Raw genomic sequence first — 18,907 nt, 5'->3', positions numbered from 1 at the left:
TGCATAACCCAGGTATGGATACTTCATCATTTAAAAAGGGCATTCCAGTCTTTGCATTAAAATAAAAATGGCGAAAGCTATTGTTTGTTTTGCAAAAGTTTCTTACTTGTGAAGGAAGATATGGAACCCTATTGTTTTATCGCGCCCGGTTATTGATGCATTTTATAAAAGGGAAGGAATTGAATTTACATTATCTCATGTGGAGTCTAAAGAAGATGGCTTTTAACATTGAACAAGACTCAAGAAACATAGACAAAGCTATGTATCATCATGGTTTAGTCAAGATACTTGTTGAGGTGGAATTAAAGGCTAAAAATTATAATTGGAAAGACTTCGTAGTGAGAAATCATTTTATTGAAAGTTCAGATGAGGAAAAATTCAAGAAAACCAAAAGAAGTCGAAGGAGGGTTTCCTCAAACCTAACCCTGAACAAGCAGTTAATGAAAATGAATATTTGGTTTCCAAGGTGTAATGGAACCAAAGGTTCATAATATTGAAGACATGGAGGAAGATATCACACTCAAAGAACTGGCAATGCAAACAAAACCCTCCAGGGGTAGACTAAAGAAGAAATAAGGAAATCAAGCACAAAAGAAGAAATAAGGAAATCAAGCACAAAAGAAGAATGGACCAGAGGATTTTATAAGGAAGAAAGACAGTGAAATTGAACAAGCAGATCCGCCAAAGAACATGAGTATTAAAAGGAAAAGCGACCAAGAAACAATGGAGTTTGAGCAACAAAAAAGGAAGAACAAAAGGTTAACGAGAAGCATGACAAGACAAACCAGTTCAAGTATACAGATTGATGAGATAGAGACAAAGGTACCACCAAAATCTTCTACAAGAAAAACTCCAAAGGTAGATGTTGTCTAGCAACAAGAGTATGATTACTTTGAATCACTGGAGGAAGGAACAAAACAAGAAAAGGTAAAGTCTCATTTTGAACCAAAATTGCATAATGACATTCTAGTTTTTGATCAATCTGAACTAGAAACAAGTATTCCTTCTCCTAAGGAACAAGAAGTTATTAAAACATTGAAGTAAGAGATATTTGAACTTGAATTATTGAATAATCATATAAAAGATGAAAATCAATTGATCAAGGCATAGAGTGAGACAATGCTTCTACTTATATGTTATTGATATAAGAAGATTCAAAAGCTTAAGAAGAACAAGATATTGCAACAAAAGATCAAGGGATTATGAGCTAAGTTGCTAATGAAGAAACCAAGATGGTTAGTGAATGTGAAGAGCAAAGGAATACAATCAAATTTGGATGTTTTGGTTCAAGCTTCAGAAGTAGTTCTCTGAAGAACATCACTGCAATTTTGGATTTTTTTCAACCATAGGTGCATGAGGACATGCAAAACCCTGAGCATGGGGGAATGTTGAGCCTCCAAAATTGCCTTCTTTTTGACAGTTTATCTCTCATTTTCACCCATGTTTGTCATGTTTTCTCATACCATTATACTTCTACCATGAGTTAAGAGTTAGATGAGCCATGCAAATACATTAATAAGGTAAATGTCCATTATCATCTCAAATCTATACATTTTGCTTTATTAAATTGGTTTGATTAGACATAAGCTACCAAATTGTGCATATTTTATAGCTCCTCTAACATTTTGCAGCTGATTCGAAGGTTCTATAGGATCCCATGTGTTTTAAATCAGCTGGAGCACATCCACAATGGTCAAATGTTGCCAAGATGGTGATCTACCTATTAGCCACAGGTGGAAGTTCATAGGTTCAACACATCTCTCAAGTCAAACCTTCGGTCAAAGCAGTTATGGCACACCTGTAGCAGTCAAAATATCAAGCGAGCGAGGTCTATCATCAAGCGAGCGAGGTTCAAGAATGAAGATTTGAAAGATTGAAGTTGATAGTGTGTCTTCTTACGATTCACTTCTATGATAGCGAATTTTGAGAAGGAAGATTCCTATTTTAATTGAGAAACTGAGATGTTGAATTTGTATTCTAATAATAGCCAACAGACTCTCGAGTTGTTAGTTTGAAAATTCTATATAAATGCTTCATTTGGAAGCGAATGTACAATGCATAAGTTGATACATTTTAGACATATTGTTATTAAAGAGAACTTTGTTTCACGCATTTCATACAAAATAAATCTCTATGATCGTGTCGCTATAATATCTGGTGTTGATTTTAAGTTTGTGATATGAAGTCTCCACATACTTGTACATCTCAGGAGGCCCCCTTGTAGAAGTGCAAGCTATACAATAGTTTTTGTTCGATTTCTTATACTTTGTTTCACACACAAACTTTAGATTCATGCTTTGTCTTGTTTTAAGATTATATGCTTTGCTTTCTTAGCTAGATTCATTTTATTTTTCACTCGCTTGTTTCTCTTTATTTTCCACAGGTCAAACGCTTGAGTAAACTGAAAACAATTAAAAACATTTGCTTAGTTTCTCTTAATTTGCGTAGTCTCAGATTTCTAGTCATGAATATTTCTAATTGGATATGCACACATCAATAATCTCATTATAGTCACTTGATTTATTATTGCTTTAAGAATAGATTGCCTTTACTAGAATTTATTGCCTTACTAGATTAGAGTTTTCAATTCAGTGCTCATAGAATAGGACTAATTGAAGTGAAATACTGATTCACCCCCGTCTTGTTGGAAATGTAACTAGTTTCGGTCTTCATAATTTTTGTTGTACTCATTTCAATATGTATTCTATGTAATGAATAGAAGAAGAAAAGAAAAAAGATATTATTATAAAGCATGGGTTTCATGCTCTTTATTAATGGTTTCTAGATAAAAGCATGTTCTTCACGCTTCTAGGGTTTGTCAGGTCATAGGATTTATTGTCATGAGTCAAGCGAGTCAACATCATGTTTATAAGACCCCTTTCCGGGCAAATTATATCTTGTAAAAGAATTTATTTTGAGTCTAGAAAGTCCTGGAAACCTCCAATGTACAAATTGGCTCTGGAAGCTTCAAGTTGGCCTAAAGGAGGGAATTTGACCCCTTAGAAAGGCTATAAATACAAGCAATTCGACCTCATTTTTCCCTCACTCACTGACAAGTTCATTCTCAAGAGAAGAAGTTCGATCTTTAGTTGGGAAGCAAGAAGAAAAGGAGAGCGAATGTCTAGAAGAAGAAAAGAAGGAAACATGTTTTTGGGCTCTATCTCTCTCACATGTGCGAAGTTTTAGGGTTTCTGCAGCTGCAAAGGGGGGCCGGAAATTGTAGGTCCGAATTGCAATAGGACAAATTGCAGTATCAAGTTGTTGGGAGAAGGAATATTTTGTCTTGACCTTGTTGATGTTGGAGAATTTGTCTTGCTCAAGGAAGGATCTCTTGGAGAAGTTGGATTAGGGTTTTTGTAGCAGCTACAGGGTTGCAATTGCAAAACGATGTTGCAAGATTAAATTGCTAGGTAGAAGCTGTGGTCGAAGTTGCAGCTAGAAGTTGGTTCTCTTGGAAGCGCTGACTTGGAGCCTAATTTCTGTGTCCACTGTCTTTATTGTTTTTCTCCTGATATTTGTTTGATGAAAAGATCTAATAAAAAATACAAGAAGAATAATAAACTTCACAAGCAAGTATTAAGGTTAAGGAAAATTGAATTAATAGCTGCCATATTGCATTTTCCAACACCTCTCAGTGTTTCCAGTAGTGCCATCTCTAAGAGATTGAGACTAAGGATTATTTCATCTTTAGTTGCCCCATTTATTATGAGATCCATGGGAGATTTCTTTGCTTATTAAGGGGGATCCAGACCCTTTCTAGTTTCTTTCGATGCTCGAACTAGAGATGTCTAGCCATTTACATGCAGGAAGCCCTCAATCTTCGTGCCTACATTCTCTAGGCCCCCCCTCGACTAGATCCTATTCAATGGATTATGTCCTTTTTTGTCCCCAGATTAGCCAGGGGCACCAAGAGATAGACTGACAACAACATTGCCTCAAACTACAGATTGATGTAAACCCAAAGGACCCTTCCCCTTCCCTAGAGACCTCATATACATCATTAGACTGGTTCTCTTACCAGTAGACAGTCGAGGTCATCTAGATACTAGCAACGAGTTATTTCTTCCCGACAACAATGCAATAGAGGGTCCACATATTCCCCTAGCTCTGCTTGGGGGCACCATTCTATTTTATGTTTTATTTCATTCAAACTCGAGTGTCAAGAGAGAGAGACCTAGATCTAGTGGATCATGACCTACTCCCTTGTTCCTTTCTGCAGTGGCCTGTGGATGGAGTTGAGGGTTTTTCTGTTTTAGCATATGCACATTTTGTTTCTACTTTATTTTCTTGTTCTTTATATAGGAGACCGTTTGGTACTTCTGCTTGTATTGACATAATTGTGCTCTGCAGTCTCATTGACCTTCTTTTGTGGTCATTTGTTGGAGATTAATATAATTATCTTATCTATTATGCCATTTTCCCATGTTTTTGGCAATGATATTGCTTTGGAATCTATGGTTGCTAGTCTGAGCTGTAATTTGTTTGTTGCAAAATCCATGAATACTCTACTTATTCTTCAAAGCTATGCAATCTTTCTGCTGTGTTACATTTCTGAATTGGCAGATGAAAATTATAATTTTATCTTTACATATGATGCTGTCTAAACGAGTAATATATATAATATATTGTTGGCACATGATTTGTTTTGCAATATAATTTGAAAATTGTCCTTTATCTCATTTTTCTTGGAAGTATTGGTATCCGGGTTTGTTGATTATATTTATATTCAATGATTTTCAACTGCAGTATGAAAGCAATGCTCGCTTTGTGAGATGGTCAGATGGCAGTTTGCAATTGCTTATAGGGAATGAGGTGCTTGATCTAAATGTTCAAGATGCAAGACATGACCAGGCTCATCTCTTTTTACGTCATGGAAAGGTATATTCTCTAGTGGGTTTTCTTGAAGTTTTTAGTTCTGATATATTTTCAACTTGTTGCCATTCCAAGAAAGGGTTTCAATATAATGTCCTTCAGAGTAAAGCACCGGTTGCATGGTTATGAGTGTTCCATTGTACATGTGACACAACATTCTGTTCAGTGTCTTGCCTGTATTCAAGCGACAAAAGCAGTTCTTTTTCATTAATTGGTATTTTGTAAGAAGCAATAAAAGTAAAACTTATATGAGAACGGTTTATGCATGTAGTTGACTATGTTTTCTTTGAAGCCTGTCAGCTGAGCTTGTTATGGATTTTGGAGAGTTGAGATCCATTTTGACTGATTACTTTGATTTTATACTGTTGTTTGACTTAATTAGGGAATCCTACAGTCTCAAGGACGATTACTACATAAGATGAGATTTATGCCATCTTCTTTATCTTCAAAGTCACATCGGTTGTTGACTGCTCTTGTTGATTCTCGCCATAAGAAGAGCTATAAAGTAAAAAATGTCATTACAAACACTGATCCAGAAAGAGAGAAAGAGGAGAAAGAAAAGGTATATGATTGATTCAAATATGCTATCAGGAACAGGAGCTCTTTTTTCTTGGGAAGTATATAAACTTTGTTCAATCTTCATTGGTTGCAAATATTAATTTTATTAACATGGTGGAGTTCTTATCCAGAAATTTCGAAGTTTTTGTTTTCATGTATATTACAAAAAGATTGGCATTTTTCTAAACATTTAGAAAAAAAATAGAAAATATGCAAATCTTTATTTTTGATTGGCAAATCATGATGGAAGGCCAAATGGAAAATATTACCCACTGTAATTTTCTGCATATGCTATACATCAGATATGATGTCTCCTTTTCATTTTGCAAATTTGAACCATGTGTAAAGAAAATGTAGTGTGGAACCAACCCTACTAGAAAAGGAAGTGTATAGGGGAATTATCAAAGTTTGAGTGATTATTACAAGGCACATGGGAAATTTCAATTAGGTTGACTTTTTATAACTGAAAATTTTGTTAATCATGCAGGCTCTTGAACAAAGAATCCGAAGCAGGGAGGACCTTCATCGGAAACAGGAAAAAATTAGTCGCAAGTATACACCTGCTCGTGAGAGGGAGCCCCAGCTTTCACCTGGATATTTGGAGGAAGCATTGGAAGAGGTGATACTATATTATTTTTTTGTTTTATTACTCTGCAAGGTTTTTGGAGGTAGAAATATATTGGAAGTGTTCTGAGCAAATGGATTTTTAGCATATCTCTAGTTTGTGGTTTTTCATTTAGGAACAATGACTAGATTCTATTTTTTAATTAATATCCTTTATAAGGGCAGGATTGTGGTATATGCTGTGTATTTAAATAATTACACTGTTACAGTATTGTATTTGCTAAATCATCGAATTTGAGCCAATTTATGTCAGACTTCAATCAGTCTTCCTGCTGCTGCAGAAGAATATTCTTTTCATTCAAATCATATCTCACTAGCTTTTGCTTGCAGGGGTCTATAATTTGTAGGATTTGTAAACCTAGTTAATGAGAATCTCACTTGAGCTGTTTTTTGGATGTTTACTGTTTATGTTTCTCTTAGTAAGAATGCTTTACTGGTTTGTGTACATAGGAAGATGAAGCAGGTGGATATGCTGAGAATCGCAAAGCAGTTCATTCTCGTCGCTTCCAAGAGGAAATAGAAGCAGAAGGCAGGGCTGAGAAAAGAATCATCAATGCTAAGAAGGTCTGTTGTCTTGTGTTTTTTTAAGATTCTGTCTTAATTTCTCATAAGTAATCTCGTCTTACTAGAGCAACAAAGTTGATTTAGGTGAAGAGGCAATGGTTGGGAATTAGCTTCCTACTGATGGAGTCCTGTTTTGATTGCTTCTGTATATAGAGAGCTGTAGCCTCAGTTACACAGGAATCTCAGTTTTTCATGAGTCCATTTTTGTCATAATTTATCATGTTTGTAGATAAGATTTGTAGAATTTATGGCATATTTCCAATTTTTATTTTGTTTTTCAGCAGCAACTACCTCCAAGGGAACACGGCCTTAAATATACCAAGGATAGACGCCCTATAAGACCTTCAAGACGTGAGTCTGAGGAAGCTTTCTCAGATGAGAGTGAAGGGGAGGCATCTGAATATGAGACTGAGGGCCTTGAGGATGAGGAGCCCGGACAAGAAGTTGAAGAGCACGAGCCTGAAGAAGAAGAGCCTGAGGAAGATGAAGAAGAGGAGGAAGAAATGCAGGAGGATGACGAAGGGGAATCAGAGGTAAGAAATTATTCTTCCCAATTCATTATGTCTTTTCCTTTTGGAAGGAGCCTGTCTCTTGTTACAAAAGCCTTGATTGGATTATGTGCATTGGGTATTAATTCTTCTAGAAACTGATAAAACATGGCAGCATCAGTAACATTCAGTTCTGAAACTGAAGCTTCATTTACAACTTTGCCTGGGTTTACTTGCATCTAGTAGATATAGTTTTCAAGTTTGTACTCTGTTGATGGTTGTAGTGCTTTGGTGCAGTATATATCTCTGCGTACAGTAATTCATAGGGTGTTTGGATTTAATTGTTCTCTGCAGGAGGAAGAACGGGGAGGAAGTAGCAGCAGAAAAAGGCACATGAGGGAAGAATCTCCTTTTGAGGAGTCTCCTCCCAGGAAACCTGCTCAGCGCCGAAGGGTTGTAGTTAGCGAGAGTGATGAGGATTAATGAAGTAATCTGGCAAAATGCTGGAAAATATATTTCTCATAATTGCAGGCAATATACCAGAATAAATTAAGATGTAGCGTTGTTGGTTTTCATGTATGAAAAATGTAATCATCAATTCTTTTAATGATATTCAGGATCGTATCTAAATAATTTATATTTTGATCCACTGAAATGAATGCTTGATGCTTAGAGAATTTTGGTATTTTCATGTTTAGTAATTAAATGCAAATTTTGTATTTTCAGAAAATGCATCTTACATTTCTTTACTAAACGATAAAAATACATCAGGAATGACACATTCTGGAGCCAAAGTGTGATCACATATTCCCTCGCGCTCTGCTACATGAGTGGAGAGCTAGCATGCTCACTTTTGTTCCCATCTCAATACAATCTACACCTTTTCTGAAAAATGCCAAGCCAGGCAGAAATTTTTACATTTGACTCTGGTCTAAAAGCTGCAGCTTCTTCAAAATGGAATGAGTTAGTCACCTCATGAAGGGTCGCATGACATCATTATTACTGTAGTAAATATATTCTTCGTAACTTTGATGACATCCCAGATGCTTCTGCCTGCCTGGAAACATTTACCTGTCTCCCCAAAGATCCCTTTCCAATGAAGTTGGGCAACGAAAAGTATACTGTACTCAGCAGTGCGCCATGCCCTAAATTTTCTGGCAACATTGCATTTTTGTGACAAACCACATGGCAATCATATGTCAGACCACAGCAATGTGAGCTATCTAAATTGTCATGGAGGACCAACCTCAGCAAATTTCTTTTTGTTACCCTATTTAATAGGACTTTTTATGAAACAGTGATCAACTTCACTTCAATTAGGACAAATTGGTTTCTTTGACTGTGTTTTTGAATAATATAGAACTTTATTCCCATTCTTGATAAACACATGCTAACTGTGAAATGTGGCATATCTTTATACCTGAGAGAGATGTTTCAGGTTCGAGTTTGAGTTCGGCAACAATAAAATATGGTTTGAATTTCAATTTCCCAATGAGATTTAGATAAGATTCACCATTAGGTTCGCTCACATATATATTTTCAAAATTTAAATTTATATGTGCTTATATATTATATATAATAAATAACAATTTAATATATAATATGCATAATAAATAACATCAAATAGATACTATAGTATATAAATTATACTTTATAATAATTACATAATACATAGCATATAAACCATAGTTTTCAAAACCAGCCCGGTCTGACAGAATCAGTCAAACCAGCCCTGTCTGAACCGGAACTGGTCAAACCAGCCGGTTGGACAGGGCATGGTATCAAACTGGACTATAAAGTGGATTGATGGGCTGGTTTGTGCCAGTTTAGAACTGGCCGAGTTGCTCTAGGGCACATGACACATGGATCCCACACTCACAGACCTCAAATGATTTTATAGGCTATTTTTAGTGAAAAAGGGCAATTTGCTTAACCTCTCAATTTTCTATAAAAACAGCCAACCCTCCCCCTCCTATTGTCCTCTCACTTCTCATTGTGAGCTTGTCTAGCAGCAGCAAGGTTATAGTTGGTTTGTAAGGTGGCACTCTTAAGAATCAACCCCCCCCCCTCCTCATCATAGGGTCGGTGAAGTTAAGGGCTTTCATTGGTGAAGTTACTGTGTTCTTTGTTATTGTAACATTAGCCGGCGATCCCCTCCATCAAAGGAACCTGCGACAAAAATGCCCCACCCACGCCTATTGGGTTTGTGTTACGAACAGAGTTCGTATATGCATAAGAGAGATTCAGAATATCTGAAATATAAAAGTATCCATCATAGGATAATATATATATATATATATATATATATATATATATATATAAGAAATATGAGATGATGAAGTTGTTACAAATGAGGCTCTGTTACAAACGGTCATGTCCTTAGAGACATGCCTCTTCATAACTAATTATTGTCATTATTTATAATCATTATAATTTATATAATTTATATTATCTTTAGAAATTTTATTCATAACATTAACTTCGTCTTCAGAAAACTTTGTTCTCAAAGCTTTCTGCTGGCAGAGCGTGTCATCTGTTCTTTGTCTTTATAATCTATTTTCATATTTTGGAATTCTTCGATTTGTCATCTTCGTTGATACACGCTGATAAAATCCATGGAGTGATAAATAAAATTGTCGAACTGAGAAAGGATCTGACCATCTCAAATCAATCTTCTGTGGAACTTTGCAATTACTTGATAGCTGAGAAAAATTGTTATCATTAGATTGGATTGTGTTCATATCATTATTCTTCAAAACATAAGTTTGTTGCTTTTGTTCTAAGTGATACATATTCGTAGATTGATTGAGATGTTTGTTCTTGTGATTCAGATGTAGATAAGGAGTTCTTTTGGTTTGTCTTCCCCTTATCATGTGTGTGACAATATTCGGATTTACTTCAAGTTCTAATGTTGTTGAGTTGGTTACAAAATCTTCACTTGGATTTTTCATCATTTGAACTGCAGCATATAATTGTGTCTTTTCTTCAACTGACTTTTCTTCTTGAGTTGAGATATTCACTAGATCAATGTTCATTTCTTTCTCTTCAACTTGAATTTCTACAATTGAAGATTTCGACCCTTCTTAGTAAAGTGTTGTACCTTGTTTTCCAACGACTTCTTGTCCTTCTTAAGCTTCTTGATTTGCGTTAGTAGTTTTTCACTATTGTATTTAAGCCGATAAACTTTTTCATTCTTGTCAATGGTAATTTTGTCAACTTCTCTTTTGCATATTTTGTAGTAATTTTTTACCTCCTTGAAAAAATAATTTTGAAAGATCTTGCATGTTTTCTAGTGTTATTGGATCTAGCTTCAATATAACATCTTGTAGAGTCTCCATCCAAGTTGAACCCAAAATAATGTCACTTTGATCATATAGAAAAAGTTATTTTTGCATAAAGTGCCAAGTGTTACCTATGAAGCCTCCTATAAGAGGAGCAACATGCTATGGGTGAATAGATATTTTTGGCACTATTGTTGGATGGATGAGATAATGCTATTGTCTGTGACTACAAAGACAATAGTGAGTTGGTGAGGTGGAGGTGATTAGAGAGGGAGCTCTTCAGCTAGGAGTGCTCACATCCATCGACTAGTATTTCTTCCTCTACTTACAAAGCCATTGTAGCTCGGGGGTTCGTGAGGAAGAAAAAGATCCAAGGTACTAGGCTAGGAGGTCAACCAGTGAGTCACCAACGTTCAGTCGGGACACATTATCCTTTAGACGTGGATGCAGACGAAAGCAAGGGAGCGCAAACAACGACAAAGTAGAGAATCAAAATTCTATACTATAGTGAACGGTACCTTGTGTATTCATAAAGTAAGTTATATGATTATTGATGTATCTATAACTACCTTATTATAAAAGTGAATGCTATAATGGTTGAATTGTAATTTATGATTATTCATGATGTATCTCAAATTGATGTGTTTTCCATGTTGTATTTTTTAGTAATATGTGACTTCATAAAGGATGTGGTTAAATATTGACTTGTATAAAATGGATTGCTTAACTACCTATTTTTCAATGTCGTATCTTAATCACATCACTTGGTATTTAGTTAAATATGAGTTGGTTCTTACATCTAGAACTTGTTGCCTTTATCTTGAATTTTATTAAAAAAAACAAATGAAGAACAAGAAAAAAATGGCATGATAGGGAAGGTCCCTACATTTGGTTTTTGGTTTAACACATGAAAACTCGTCGATATCACTGTATATACCCCTCATCAAGACCTTTACTAGTTCACATTGGGATTCGAAGGTCACAATGGACCTGCTATTATATTAACCTAAGTTTTCCTTATCCCTTGAACTAGCATTATGGGCTTCATCTTCTTTATCATCTAAACCTCCACTTTCCTTTCTTGAATTCTCATCCCTTGAATCATCTTCATAAAGGAGTAAATTGCATACCTCTTTTGCTTGAAGCGCATATGGAATCTCGTGCTCTGGCTTAAATCGACATGGCTTCACAAGCAGGGTTATATAAGTTCTCAAAGCTGAGGGAAGGAATGACTTAGAAATTAGCAAGCTTAGCCATTAACATAGCCCGAGACGTTGGTTTATTGCTCAGGGTCTGCCCTTATGCTTTTGTCCTTGCCCATAGTTGTTAATCCAACAACGAAATCGACTCTTCTGTCAACAAATGCAATCATTTGTTTCTTGTCATTGTTCTGGTGATAGAAAATGCAGCTTGCCTATGTTGGGAGCACGTGATGGGCCACGAGCAAACATGGAATGCAGGGTAATTGGAGGACGGTTCGTGTTCGTAGAGCTTCACCTTTGTCATTTGGTTCTATCATAACACTCATATCTCAAATCTATTGCTTGTACATGATTTACTATGCTTGCGTGAGACCAACAAGAAGATGTGTATGGGAGCAACTAGCGAGTAAGACGCTAAAATGGTTAATAAAAGCTAGAAGATCAAAATCCCTAGAAGACTTAGCTCAATTTCCCTCTTTACAGGGACAGGGATATCAACGACTTTTGCTTTACCAATGCTATTCTCATTGCCTCCTAGAAAGAATATAACAATTTATCAATGGGCTAATCCTAGTTCCCCCCTATCTTGGATCATACAGTTCTCTTGGAGGCCACGACAAAGGAATCCCCAGTCTTCAGCGGGTGGCCATTCATGGTCTTTCAAGCTACATTTGTTCAAAGAGGATATGATGTATGGCTTGATCATTTTGCCTAAACTAGTTTTCAAATGGGAGAGTGGTAGAAACTGATGCAGCGGTCGATGTTGCAAACCTATTTTGACTTGTTTTGAGATTTTAGGCAGTGAATTCAAGCTATATTGAAGTTTTCAGCAGCTGCCAGAGCAATTCTCGAGTTTTCGGCCGTCATTTTGAGTTGCTTCAGGGTTTTCAGCTATCGTTTTGAGCTAGTTTAACGTTTTCGGCATTCAATGTAGTGTTGCGTGTAATTTTTTTTTATTGGGACCTTTGTTCAGTGCTTTTTGGTCGACTTACAACAAATTCTACCACTTTCAATTCGTTAGCCCTTGGCCATGCCTAAGCCGTAGAAGTCCCGAAAGGAGCACTTAAGTGGGACAAGTGACCAACCATACAAGAAGAAAACAACACAGAAGTTGGAGAGGAGGGTTTTGTGGAAACAAATCAGTAAGGTCAAGTCAAAATTGCTTTAACAGAGAAAACAAGAAAGTGGATTTGGGTAAATGCAAAGCAATATCGAGGCATTTTAAGGCATTAGCTTGCTCGCCTTAAATGGGAACAAAGAAGAAAAAAACCGTTCCAGAGAAAGAAACTAAATAAGACAAGCAAGAACAAAGAAGAATCAACCATTTACAGTCCCACATCTACACCTGTTACTTGGTCATCGAATTTCTATGTCCAAGAACTGGTGAAGGCCAAGACAAGGCTGGAGATTTTGGAAGCCAAAGAACAGGAAAGGGACCATAAAATTTCACATATCATAGTTGCAAATCAGTGTTTAATGGAAGGTAATAGAATTTTAAAAGAACAACTAACAATATTACAAGAGGCTTTAGAGACAGGAAAACAAGAATGGCAAATCATAAAGGCAGAGTGACAAACCATGAAAGAATCAATAGTAGCAAACAAGGATGTGATAATTGCTAAAGCAACTCAGGTAGATACACAAGTATCTCATCAAACATACCTTTCAAAAGAGAAGACAAAAAAGAACAATAGGAAAGACTGTGCAACATAAATCAAAGTTAGAGATGAAGACGCTAATGGTTACATAAGGACAAAGGAAGAAGAAGATGCAAGTTCCTGTAGAGCACATGAAAGAGAACACAAAGAAAGAAAAGATAGGGAAACAAATTTTATTATCAGGGGAATAAGAGATTATGGGAAGAATGAAAGTACTCTCAATTTCATAAGAGATTTTCTAAAAGAAAAACTGCATTGGAAAGGGAAAATCTGCCAAGCAAGGAGGGTGGGGAAGATATGTGAAGAGAGGCCTCGACCCATAAAAGTCACCATGGCAAGCGTGCAAGACAGATACCAACTCTTGGGCAAAAAGAAACTCTTGAAAGATTCACACTTCTTCCTAGATGAAGATTTAACCAGCAAACAACAAGAGGAGAGAAGTGAAGAAGTGGAGAAAATCAAAGCAGCAAGAAATGAAGGGAAAAGGGCATGGTTGTACAATGGTAAATAAATTATTGCAGTGTTTGGACCTCTGAGCAAAACAGGGCAGCAAGCTGGCAGTGAAGAAAAATAGAGAATTCAATGATAGGGAGGAAAACAACAAGATCAACATGGATGAAAAGGGGTGAAGACTCAAATTTGAGTCTTATGTGCCAAACTGCGTAGCAATCAAATCCTACCTAGGTCTACCTAAGTTTAGTTTGTTGGAATTGTAGACGTTACCCTTGGATGAGGGGACTTGCGTTAGGGCCTATCGCGGAAGGTAGAGACATAATTTGTCTCACGGAAACTCATGAACATGATGGTTGCAAAACTCCTGTGTTTGACGATTATTTGAAGTTAGCAGTATGGAATAAGGTAGCATAAAATGGCAAAGCGTACGGGGGAATACTAGTTTTAGTGAAAGAAAAATAAGGTCGTTACATTCAGTTAATTAAAGAAGATGCAAATAAATGTTAGGATATTCCGCCGACACATAGGAAATAGTTAAGTATAACTTGGTCTAGTGTAGAGTTAAGTAAAGTGTGTTTCTTTACTATGTACTTTTGTAACTTACAATCCGACGGTCATGATATATAGTGATCCGACGGTTCATTCTCTCCTCGGTATTACCGACATTTGATCCGTGGCTTAACACCTGATTGGTCCATGATCTCTATTTAAAGAGCATGGAGGGTCATTTGTAGGATAACCGTTCATGAGAGAAGCTTATGTAAATTTTTAAATTTTTATTAATAAATTGTCTAAAGTGGCCGCGTTGGCTTAGGCCGTGGACTGTTTCCCTCTTTGAGGGTTTTAACCATGTCAAGAATACTGGTGTATTGATTTGTGATCTATTTGTGAGTGGTGTCCTTTGGTGTTCTGTCTGAGGAACTTACCCTGTAAATTCCTACATGGTATCAGAGCTATTTGAGGGCCGCATCCGTTCGTGATCCAAATCTGAAGCCGATAGAACTACATCCACTGTCATTTCCTAGATCTACTGTTACTGACTGCTTTCGGGCCGAGAGGATTGCTCTATTGTGCTAGGAGCATCTATTACAGTGAGGAACCCCTTTTGTTTGACACGAAAAGGTTTCCGGTAGCCCTAGCTATGTCATTTTTAAGATCTGGAGGTATACAGTGTTTATTTGCAGTTTTAAGTTATTTTTTCTCTATTTATTTCAGTTTATTTAGCTCTGTCTTTTATTACCGGATCTATACCTTTCATTTTTGCGTATGCTCTTTGCCCCGCGACTCTGTGCGATTTGGGCAAATCAGAAACAAAAATGAAGGATTTTTCTCATGCGTATGCTCTTTTCCGCTGCGCCTTAGTGTGATCTCGGAAAATTAGAAACATTGAGGAAAATTGTTAGTTTCCGAGTAAAGCTAACTTCAAACCATAAGGTTTGTTTGTTTTTTTTTTGGTATGTCCATTTTGGGTTTTGTGGTTTTTGTTTTGTAGGCAAAAAAGAGCTTTCTCAAGTAAGCATGCACCCCAAAGCTTCAGTGACTAAAAAAAAAAAAAAAAACCCTTCCTCTTTTCCAAAAATTACTAACCTTTTAAACTAGCTCACTTGGTCCAAAGTTACTTTATGAGAATAGAGGTCTTGAGTTCAAGTCTTTCTCTTTGTTGAGCTAATTATATTACGTTTGGAAAGGGGCAGATTTTTTTTTAAATAAAACATTATCATTCATTTCTGCACATTCTCGCACTTCGTCGACATCTTCAACAACTTTTCTTCAAAAAGCCATTATTTCTTAATCCGGAAGCTGTTTTTTTTTAATTAGCCCATTTTTTCGAGATCTTTCTATTGGAACACTTAGTTTCAACATCTATAGCTTCAGTTTCTGCTAAAATGGAAAGTCCATGCCAAGTTATTTTTGATAGCACCAACTATTTCCAATGGTGGTCCTACATTGTGGATTTACTTAGAAGTAAAAGTCTTTACAGAATAGCATCAGGCCAAGAAACCAAACCGAAAAATGAAGATAAGGCATCCAAATGGGAAAATAGGTAAGATCAAGCATGTGGGTTGATAGGGATGTCTATTTCTCTAGACCTTAGATTCCATATCGCAGAACTTGATACTCCTAATGAAGCAATGAAATAGATCACTAAAGTTTTTGGAATTAGAAATGAACTTAGAGCCCATCAACTCGAAAATGAGTTGCTTACATTGGACCCCAATAATTTTTCTTCCACTGAAGTTTTTTGTCCAAGTTCAAGACCCTTAGACTTTTCTTGGAATGTGTTAAGGTTAAGAAAAAAAATGGTAACCTTATCTATTCTATTCCTACTAAGTTGGGACCAGCCTACTCTGTGTTTGTTTCCACCTTCCATTCTACAAGAGAAGCCTTCATTTCTCAAGGACAAGACTACAAGTCCCCTTCCTTTGATGCCTTTTGTGATTCTTTAATAAGAGAACAAGAAAAACTCTTACACCTTGGTCTTCTTAATCTTGGAAACTCTTCTAAGAAAGCCTTAGCCGCCCAAAAACAACCAAATTCAAAGAATCCTAAGAAGCCGTATCTTAAAAAGAATGGTCCTAAACCAAACAAGGGTCTTAAGCAATTTCAGTGTCAAAATGAAAAATCATTTCAACAAAATGATAAAGCAAATAAAAACAAAGGGAAGAAGATTGATAGACATTGCCACTTTTGTAATCGAGATGGCCACTTAGAATCCAAATGCTTTAAGAAGATGGAAGCCTTGGAAGCAGCAATGAAGAAGCATAACATCCATTTGGAGCACTCTTCAACTTCAACTTCATCTTCAGGAATATCACTTTCTGCATGTGGTTGTCAAACATCTCAGTCTGGATATGCACTAAATGTATCTTCTTCTTCTAATTCTCATGAGTGGCTCATTGATTCTAGAGCTTCTTGTCACATGACCAAAAACAAAGCCATGTTTTCTTCTTTAAATGATTGTAATACCAAAAATATATATGTTGGTGATGATAGATCTCTTAGTGTTGTAGGGACTGGAACTATTCATATAGACAATGGTCAATTTAATGATGTATTATGTGTTCCAACCTTATCCTGCAACCTTCTATCTGTATATCAGATAACTCATTCAGGTGAAGGTAAAATTGTTGAATTTTCACCTTACGATGTTGTAATTAAGGACCTAAGAGATCCTAGACAGATTTTAGCTACTGGCATTGTTGATGATTCTACAAGGTTGTATAAGTTTAACAACTTTGGGTCATCAAATCTTCCCTCGGTATTTTTTGCTCATAATGATGAAGTGAACAAACTTTGGCATGAGCGATTTGGTCATTTAAAATATCGCTCCCTTCAAAATCTATGTAAAGAAAATATGGTGACAGGTCTTCCAATGGTATCTTGCAGAGATGGTGTTTGTTCCGGATGTGTACTCGGAAAACATCATCAGGATAGTTTTGAAAAACTTGCCTCTTGGCACGCCTCAACCCCTTTATAGCTTGTGCATAGTGATTTATGTGGTCCACTTCCAGTTGTTTCATTCTCTGGCTACAAGTATTTCTTAACTTTCATTGATGATTTCTCCAGACGCACTTTGGGTATACTTCTTAAAACTCAAGAGTGAAGTATTTAACATGTTCTTGGCCTTTAAGGACTTTGTTGAAAAACAATCCAGACATCAAATTCTTAAGCTAAGATCTGATAATGACGGAGAATATGTTAACAACAAATTCATCAACTTTTGCACTGAGAATGGAATTCAAATGCAACATACTGTTCCATATACTCCACAACAAAATGGTGTAGCTGAAACGAAGAATCACATCTTAAAGGAAATGGCTAACTGTATGCTTCAATCTAAAGGACTTAGTCTTAATTTTTGGGCAGAAGAAATTAACTGTGCAAATTACATAATAAACCGCACTCCTACTAAGGTTTTAAAGAATATCACTCCAGAAGAAGCATGGAGCTCAATTAAACCAAATGTAAGTCACTTTCGTGTTTTTGGAAGTGAAGCATGGGCCCATATTCCAGATGAGAAACATAAAGCTTTAGAACCTAAGAGTGAAAAATGTATTTTTCTTGGATATTCTGAAGATGTCAAAGGATACAGACTTATTCCATGATTTGAAAATGGGGCACTCAGGCTTCTTGTCTAACTTACAAGAACCTCTCCCACTTCCAAAGCTTTAAATTTTCCCAAGTCTTATTGATTAACGAATGCGGAATTAAGAAATGCTTGAAATTATAGGTGTATGCCTATATTTATTGTTGGCTGTTTATGTGCTTTAAAATCTGTTGTGTATGTGATCCAGGTGGATATTAGTGGCCACCTGCCAAGTCCACCTGGACCCCCACCATTGTCTTTCTCAGCATTTTCAGTTTCCTTAATTATAGCACAACTTACTATTTTTAGCAGTTTTTCGAGTCCTGAACTTCCGGAGCCGTTTTGAGGCCCTAAACGATGTTTTTTGGGGAATCTGGACTGGTGTTGTCCATTCCAACAATGATAGTGCTCGGATAGATCTTTCTAATGAGCTATTGTACACGTCAAACGGAGATCATATGCCAAAGTTACGACCCCGGGAAGTTGATGTACCAACTTACCCCCAAACGGGGCCCACAGTTTGGCGTTTCATCTCCTAGGGTTAGGTTTTGGAATGTTAAGGGTTTTCCATTGTTTCTCAACAATAAATAGGCCTTCGAGCCTCATTGTAACACAGTTCAGAGGCATGTAGCCATCACATCTCTTCTCAGAGATAAGCTACCATCGCCCTAGCTAGTTTATTTCCATTTCTGATTGTAAGCATATTTCAATATTTCCTATTAATGAAATGAAGTATTATTTCCGCTGCATCTTTGTGTATATGGTTATCTCTGTGATTTGTTGCGTTCCTGTTTAAATCCGGATCAGTGGTATCAGAGCGGTCTGCTTTTTCTCTGTTTTTCTTTGCATGTCCCCAACAAGGTCGGGATATAAGGAGTTAGGGCTTGAACTGGTTGAACCTTTGCAAGATCAGCCTCGCAAATCCCGACGGCCTCCCATGGCGGACGAGAAGAAAGACGAGGGGGCAGGAGATCCCATCAAAATCTTGCTCGAAGAAGCGCTCGAGCGACAACGGAACGCGATGATGGACAGCTTTGCGCAGATCCTTCAGCGGCTACCCAGAAGCCGCGCATCGGCTTCCAGCAGCTCCTCTGGAAACGCCACACCCTTTAAGGTACAA

The 18,907-nt window shown here is 36.7% G+C and overlaps 1 protein-coding gene across 2 annotated transcripts in view; it reads left to right on the top strand.

The window, feature by feature from the left end:
* Positions 1 to 7,836, top strand: part of LOC149244799 (protein LEO1 homolog) — a 76,764-nt gene extending 68,928 nt beyond the window's left edge. Inside the window, exons 7-12 of one of the 2 annotated variants that reach the window (XM_089375005.1) lie at positions 4,747 to 4,878; positions 5,255 to 5,434; positions 5,918 to 6,049; positions 6,505 to 6,618; positions 6,903 to 7,151; positions 7,461 to 7,836. In XM_089375005.1, the coding sequence (XP_089231131.1) occupies positions 4,747 to 4,878; positions 5,255 to 5,434; positions 5,918 to 6,049; positions 6,505 to 6,618; positions 6,903 to 7,151; positions 7,461 to 7,589 (936 nt within the window). In that variant the 3' untranslated portion in view covers positions 7,590 to 7,836. Of the gene's footprint in view, positions 1 to 4,746; positions 4,879 to 5,254; positions 5,435 to 5,917; positions 6,050 to 6,504; positions 6,619 to 6,899; positions 7,152 to 7,460 lie in introns of both variants that reach the window. The other variant, XM_089375004.1, reaches the window with a different exon arrangement.
* The last annotated feature ends 11,071 nt before the right edge of the window (positions 7,837 to 18,907 follow it).

Source organism: Pinus tabuliformis, chromosome 8 (assembly GCF_031772625.1).
Source record: "Pinus tabuliformis cultivar Carrire ecotype Pingquan chromosome 8, CPIR1, whole genome shotgun sequence".
NCBI classification, from domain to species: Eukaryota; Viridiplantae; Streptophyta; class Pinopsida; order Pinales; family Pinaceae; genus Pinus; species Pinus tabuliformis.
This window is presented reverse-complemented; position numbering and strand designations above follow the sequence as displayed.